Here is an 8,487-nt window from a genome sequence, read left to right on the forward strand (position 1 = left end):
ACCTGACTCCTAAGAAGCTTCTTTGTTTCATTTACTGCTTCCCTACAACTTTATGTAGCCAAATCCAGTGTAAAGATAATTGCAAGTTAATATCTGAATCAATCCCTCAGTCCTCAAAAACAAAAACAGACAGACAGACACACAGACAGACAGATGTGCACACACGAACGCACGCACGCACGCACGCACACACACGCCTGTGTACACAGATACATATGCATTCATGCACATGCATAAAAAGTCTCACACCCCCACATCCCCTTCCTCCCCCAACCCTCCTCTCTCCACCCCCCCCCTAAAAAAAAGATCAAGAATGGGCCTTTACTCAAAAAATCTAATAATTCTTTATTTACACTCCCTTCCTTCCTTCCCTTCTGTCTTCCTCTCTCTACCTGCTTCTTTCCTTTCTCTTTTTCTCCTATAACTTTCTTTCTGACTTCCTCTATCTCCCTCTGCCTCACTTTCTCAATGTTTTCTTTCTCTCACTTTACCTATTCCCTTTTCTATCTCTACTTTTTTTTTTTCTCTCTCTCTCTTTGATTCATGTCCTAAATGTTTTAAACCCTCTATATTTCCTAAATTTTCTCATTTTTCCCTTATTGTAGTTTTATTATATCATTCTCATTCTTCCCACTTAAAGTTATTATCATTTCATTATTATCATTTCACAAGGTGCAACTATTTACAGCAGTCTTCAATAATCAAGGCTGTTCATAAATGTCTTCTTCAGCAACTTCAGAAGCACCTTCATCAGTAACTGGTGAAAGGGTACTTACCAGTATATATACTTCCAAAGAAATCATTTGTCTTTTGTTTTCTTTTGAATAGCTAAAAAGGTCTGTCTGCCCTTTATCTGCCTGTATTGTGTATTTTTGTTTCTCTGTTACTGTGCCAGTCTTGTGTTTTTCTGTTTCTGCATCTACTATCTGTCTGTCTGGTATGTTTTAGTCTGTCTGTCTGTCACAGTGTCTGTCTGTCTGTCTCTGTGTACACCTGACTGTCTGCCTGTCTCTGTGTACACCTGTCTGTCTGCCTGTCTCTATGTCAATCAGTTTATCCATTCCTTAATCTGTTCAATAATCCATCCATCAAAACTTTCACTCCACAATGGTTAATTTTTTTCTAAATTTTCTAAATAAACCTGAAGTACAGTATATCGGAAGTAGGTACTCACTTCCAGTCATCAAATTCTTCATCTGACGAATATGCAATGTAAGGATTGTGTGGCTTGTAGAGGCTTAAACGGCGAGTGCTCTCCTGTTGAGGAACATAATACATTAGTGATGATACAGGTCTCTGTCTAAGGCTTACAAAATAACATACTTATGAATCCCACTTCAGTAGTGAATAGAAATGTTCTGATATAAGAGAAATGTTTTAATTAACTGAGATGTAGTCAACAATTATTTTGCATGTTTAATAACTAAAGGCAATTTAAAAGTTCTATTTTTCTCTAACTAAAGGCTTCTTTTAATTACATTCAGTCTATCAAGGGGACATGTAATATAAGAAATACTTAAAAGTCCTAATTATCATCACTTACAAATGGTATATAAAACACATCAGATGTCACATCAATAATGGTTAAGTCAATACATTTCTTAGAGGTCATAATACTTGATATCTTCATCTCTGAAACTTTTAGCTTGCAAATGCAAAAACAACAATTAACACATGGGGTCATAAATATATTCCTCACCCTTAATTTTGATGGTGTATCACTCCCACTAAAGTAATCACTGGTCAACCGTTCTCGAGTGTCTGCCTCTGCGAAGTATTCCCGAGCAGACACAAATCTCTCTGAGTTTGGTGATGAGGCAACTACTGTTTCACCTGTTACAAGAAATAATAAAAACATGGTAAAAGACTGATCAGAGAAGAATACATCTATGTGGAAATAAATAATGACAAACAACTCTGTGCCTTTCTGAAAACTTATACTTTCAAAAGCATTATACAAATAATGAAAGAGAGAGGCTGTCGGAACAAAAACACAAAACTAGGATAATTCCCGTGTGAAGCCAGAAAATTTCCCTTTTACAATGTTGCTTTGCATTCTCCATCATCAAAAATTAAAAGACAAATCAAGTAGACATGACAAAGACTCTTATTATGCCTGGTGCAAACACACAAGACCTGGCTGGCTAATCTGCTCTGACACTGGAGGCTAACATTATACAAAGATAACGGCACTCATTTATCTATGTATTCCTGAAGATCATATGTATTAAAATTATTTATAAGCATGAGACCTTTGCATCATTACTGAAGCACCCAAATGTCATTCTTAAAATGTCATTCCCCCTCAAATTGAGCAAGATTTAATAACTCTTTGAGGCCCATTTTCTATTGGTCTGCTATTGACCTGCTAATATCATTATCATCGTTATAAAAATAACAATATATATTATCATTGTTATTATTATAATAATTGTAGTTATAATGACAATAAAAATAACAACAACAATAAGATTTCCATGAAAATTCCAGTAATGGAATAAACATGTCAAGCCAGGTAGGCCTAGTAATTGACCCCTTGGTGGCTAAGCTCTTGTGAAGCCATCTAAATGCACAAAATTAACAGAAAAACAAAAGCAGACAGTGTATGTACCCAAAGAGTTTTGTAAAATTTGACAAATGCATTATTCAATAGCAAAGGCTACCTTAACCTATATTGTCAATCATACCACTACACAATATGAGGATATATGACATTTATTTCAGCATTATAATAAAAGAACTTTTTTTTATCAAATTTTTTAAGACATATTAAATAAAATGAAGAAAAAGAAAACAGGCCTCCAAGGTTTTCCCAAAATTATGGCAAAAATCTTTCTTCTATCTTCTGCTAACATACCAAGTCAAAAGGTCAGCAGCGTTCATCCTCCCTTTACAGGATTCACTTACTTCACACAAAAATACCATTTGTGCAAAATTCATCAGTATGCTAAGAAAAGAACACCTTCATGACAGATTGCTTCTTTTCTTGTGAAAGCAAAGAACTAGAATTTTAAAAACTGCATATCTAGACTGAAGTTGAACAATACTAAAATACATGTATTTGGTAAACAAACTACCAGCAACCCTACATACCTGCATCAAGCCTTATATTACGGTTTTATATTTTCACATAAGTATAAAGTTCTTCATTTCGGTATAAGCTATTTTTGTCTCTGGACAGATGTTCATAAGGAATCATGCCATGTCCTTTTTTTCTCTCTCTCTTTTTCTATGAGTACGAAAGTAAGATGTATCCATCAAGAGCAAAGATTATTTGCAAGCTGATTTTACTCAACTATTAGGCATATCTAAAACTGAATTTGAGTCATCAATTCATTAGCATAAGAATGCCTAACGAAGTTTCTTAGATGACACATATTCATCACCAGCATAGCAAAATTTGAACCCACTGGCACCAAGGTGGACTCCTGTCTATCAATTTTGTTCGAGCTTAAGTCACTAACGATTCCCTTATTAGGCCTACCTGATCTCAACTTTTTACACAACATGATTTATGTGGAATGATTAATGATTAATAGTAGTACAAAACAAACTCTTCTTCACAAAAATTCAAGAATAGGGGTAAACTGGTGAAGTCAGGTAGGCCTAGTTATAGACTACTTATTGATTAAGCACTTCCGATGCCTTCTACATACAAACAAAAATGTTCAAACCAAACCACAGTGGTCAGTGTATGAGTATACACATGTCTAGCTTCAACAGGTCAACATACCAAGCAGAACATCGGAGAAGTATACCAAATATTTGCCATTACTTTTCAATTCTAAAGTGCACTAGAAGATAATTATTAGCATTATATAGATAAATCTGTTGCCAATATATTACCAATATAAAATCATGCTAAATATATAGTGTTTTCAAATATTATTACAGACAATAATACTTGATACCATTCTAAACTCTCACAGAAATCAGAATACAACTCCTATTACTGGGGAAAAATACTAAAATTAGTTTATTTACTTCTCCTAACATTTCCATTTTTGAAGATAAACTAATTCTCTGCGACATTTAAATCTATTTTTGTGAAAATTTTATATATTGTAATATAATCAATAAACATAACGGACATAAACATGAAAACATAATTCTGATAAACCGTATTCATTGTGACAAATATAGAAAAGGTAAGAATGAGAATGAATATCTTCACAACAGAAGAGATGCATTTGGTTTTGATTATATCTGTCATATATTGCTGACGAAGATATAATCGAAACCAGCCAAATACATCTCTTGTAAGGATATTCATTTTCATTCAGACCATTTCTACATAAAATTAAATTTGACTGAAAAGGTATTGATCAAAATTAGCCAATTATAGCAATAGGGAATTCTCATATGCATTTGTATTAAAATAGCAACTTGAAATTTACATAAGTCCATTATGATAAGACCTTAGGTTATTATCTCCTCTTTTACTACTGAAATAAAATAGAAATGTTATCCTAAACTTGCATAAAATGATGACAAAATATTTAAAAAAAAAACTTATGTGCTTTGTTTTTTAGTATTTCTACTAAATTTAATGCATCTACATTTAAGCAAAAATGTGTCTGTCATAACAACCAACAAGATACAAACTTTTAACATAGTATGGAAACTTAAAAATGTATTGCATTTAGTTTAGTCTACAACTGCAGTTCCAGTGTTAAAATGATAACCATTAATGAATGCATAATAGGAGTGAGTAGGTTATTATACTGGTGGTTGTGTATCTTCTTCAATTATATACAAAAAAAGTGCACCAAGCATCTATGTGGCCTCCAGCCCACACAATTAAGCAAATGCCAACAGACCTCCACCAAACACAGCTTATCAAGATAGAGCTTGGACCAATTCCTTATCTGACAATGAACTGCCAATGAGGTCTACAGACTCCATTTTGCCAGAAGATAGTAAAAAGCCAAAGGATCACTAGATTCACAGATCCATGAACTAAGATAGTCCTCTACAGATAATTACTATTCTTTATTTAGCCAATAAACAGCCTAAGACTGAAAACTTGACCTTAACTTGACAACTGTTTATGTAAATGATATTTCACATGCTAATGGTTTCATCCTGACACTTACATATACTAATATGAGACCAAGACTAGCAACTGACTTTGAAAAGGACATGAAACTTAAAGCTACATTTGCTAGAGAGTGAGTTTTAAGAAGAAATTATATGAGCAATATCTGGAATTGTACAGCAGGGCAGAGGAAGGTATGTATACATTAATACATTATATACCTGTGACACTCCCTTCTTCAAATCCTGATTCAGACGATTCCACAATTGCTGGTAGCGAGGTATTTTTCGTTGGTGTAAAGAGCCCGAGAACGCTGTTCCGAACAGTTTCTGCGATGCCTCCTATGCCTCCATTTGCGTCCACCTGTGTCGCAGCCTGGCTCCTGGAGTCCCTTGGGGTCTGATGGGTTGTCGTCTTTCTGCTCTCACTTGACGTCACAATTGTCTCCTGTGGTTGAAATATTTAAATGAATAAATAACACTCCTTTATCCATATTGCTATCTGTAAGAGTACTTTGAAAGGTATTCTAATCATGTAACTTTTTAGTAGAGGACTTTAGAGCCATGAAGAAAATGGTATTAAGAGCAAACTTATTTTGAACTATATGTTATTCATCTAAATTATCATAGATTGATCTAAAAAATAATAATAATAACTCTCTATGTATATAGACATTCATTTTCAATTTCTAGCCTTCTAAAATATTCTTCAAAAATAGGAAAAAAGTATCACTGTACATTAATATTTGATTTTTATGAGACTTAGGGACAGAAAAAATATGCTTATGAAATACTTCACTCTAAATAAAAAATGTATTTCAAACCTTAAAACAATTAAATGTTCATAATCATCATCTTGAACAAATAAGCATATCCCCTTCCCTACAACCAGATACATGCAAACTCACACACAATGACTAAGACAGAGACAGACACACAGACATAGGCATACACATTCAGACTTACAGAGGACAGAGACACAAACACAGGTATAACTGCACACATAAACGTACTGACTAATAGAAGCGCACCACCCCCAAATGCATGTATGTATACACGCATGCACAGTGCACGCACGCGTACATGTACACATCACATAAAACAAAATAAGGACTGCATAACAATTTAGAATTTAGAACTTCACTATTTCCCATCTGTAATATTAAATAGTCCTAAAATGAGTTTTGAACTGAAAACCATATATTGATTCAATAGCTGAAAAAAAAAACACTTCAAATACCCAACCTACCCACATAAATACTACACTGGTATAAACTATACCGCAAAACTATGACATTTTACTTTTTCCCACTAATCTAACTGTCTCATGCTCCGATGGCCAAGTCCAGTGATGATGTGGTCTCTGAACGTCATGCTCGAGTAAAAACAAAAAAAACTACATGTATATTCTGACAAGATAAGAGTTTTCAAACACTGCAGATTTATCATCAAAAACCCATGATCATTCATTATGATTAACCATATATCAGATCAATTATCTACTACATAAATTATTTATTGTTAAATAGGAAATTGGTCCAGAATCTATCTTGTCGCACACATGTGGTGGAGAATTGCCCTTCGCAAGAGTATTAGGCGCGGAGACCACTTGAGACCTATTCTGAAAACCATTATCTTCCAATATTCATAAAATCTTTAATTCAGTGACATAATATTTAACAGCAGCCTCATACAATGTATATCACAAATAAAATACATTACAATTACCTATCTTATCTCTAACCAGAAGGCTGTTTTGATTATATTGTCTAAAAAGTCTGTCTACTCTTATTATCTACTTATATTTCATTTTCTAAAAAGGGTAATATTAAACTCTAAAAAACATATAAGGAGCTGAAACACAGTTTTGTACATATAATGCAAGGACAGACCTAATTATACTATGGAAATGTAATACTGGGCACCAATGGACAGAGCACAAGTAAAATAATAAAACCTTTGCAAATATACAATAAAAGTATGAATCTTAATCTATAATTTCACATGGCAAGATAAGTAATCCTTGAAACGATTATCATATATTGCAATTACTTAAAATTTTGTCTGCAAGATGAAATTTATGGAAAACCGGCTGCCGGTCCATAACCATCCCAAAGGCAATACATTTTCTTTGCATTTTTAGGAATGTTAGCTACTGACACATAAATCGCATCTCTGAATATTTCTTCTCATAAAACAAAAAGCAAATAAAATATAAAATGTGAAGATAATCACCTTTTTTTTCCTCAATATTGGCGTCTTTCATCAAATTGAATTATGACACCATTGCTATTTCATCCATTTAACGTCATCTTCACAATCATCGATGGTAATTCCCCGAATCTACCGACAATTCAAACCCAAATTCTCAAAAAAAAAAAAAAAAAAAAAAGCAAAACCAAACAAAAATACCGAAAGCCATCAAACAAACTTACTTCCATTATCTCATCTCAAACAAAGAACCAGAAAACAATAAAACTCTAAATCAACATATAACATAAACGTTAGAAGGTCAACAAACTTCTTAACATTCAACAAAAAGCTTAATTACTGAATCTACCTGTCCATTCGTCCAAAAAAATATCTCAGGTGAGAAACGTTTCGAGCCGAACGTTCCGCACGTTTCGAAACGGGAGATTCGATTCATATTTTTTATTTATTTATTTTATCTTTTTGTAATTACGTACTTTTTTTCTTTCTTATTTTCCTGTTTTATATTAATATGTGTGATAAGGATAGATATTTTCTCTCTTGTTAGTATCATCCTTGACAGTTATGATTATAATATCTAGAGATTCGAATCTTTTTTTTTTATCATTTGAACATTACCGCATTTTTTTTTTTTACTTATTTTCCTTTAATATGAGTACTATGATAGATGTTTTTAATTATTTATTATACTTTACTATTACGATTGTCATTTACAAGAGATTCGAATCCTTTTTAAATCTTGTGTTAATTCATGCATATTTTTAATTGTTCGAATCCTTCTTTCAATATGAGAATATGAGAGATATTATCATTCTTGTTAACGTTATCATTAATGATCATGCTTATTATCAATCCTCATGCTTATTATTACTAACTAGGACGGAGCCATCACTATATTATATTCCTTATCTCAGTTTCATTAATTTCTGTAAAATCATTGTTATAAAAAAAAAAATTCACCTCTTATCTCGTTATCTATTTCAATGAATCATCTGTAATTGCTACAAGCGGTCAACTTTCGTAATAACTAATACCCTTGTTAATTTGCTAAATCATACTCTTCACACAGGCGATAATGCTGTATGGTATGAAAAAGTGAATAAAATGTATATTGTATTACCGTCATAAGGGCACTTATGAGCGACACAGACAGACAGACAAACACGAATAGGTGTATCATATCTCTCTCTCTCTTTTCTCTCTCTCTCTCTCTCTCTCTCTCTCTCTCTCTCTCTCCTC

At 33.0% G+C, this 8,487-nt stretch overlaps 1 protein-coding gene across 1 annotated transcript in view; it reads right to left on the minus strand.

The window, feature by feature from the left end:
* Positions 1-8,487, minus strand: part of LOC119574140 — a gene marked incomplete in the record, with an annotated part of 83,467 nt that overhangs the window by 40,250 nt on the left and 34,730 nt on the right. The window contains 3 exon segments of the mRNA XM_037921226.1: positions 1,175-1,257; positions 1,700-1,833; positions 5,260-5,485. Of these exon segments, the coding sequence (XP_037777154.1) occupies positions 1,175-1,257; positions 1,700-1,833; positions 5,260-5,485 (443 nt within the window).

This window comes from Penaeus monodon, chromosome 6 (genome assembly GCF_015228065.2).
Source record: "Penaeus monodon isolate SGIC_2016 chromosome 6, NSTDA_Pmon_1, whole genome shotgun sequence".
NCBI lineage: Eukaryota > Metazoa > Arthropoda > Malacostraca > Decapoda > Penaeidae > Penaeus > Penaeus monodon.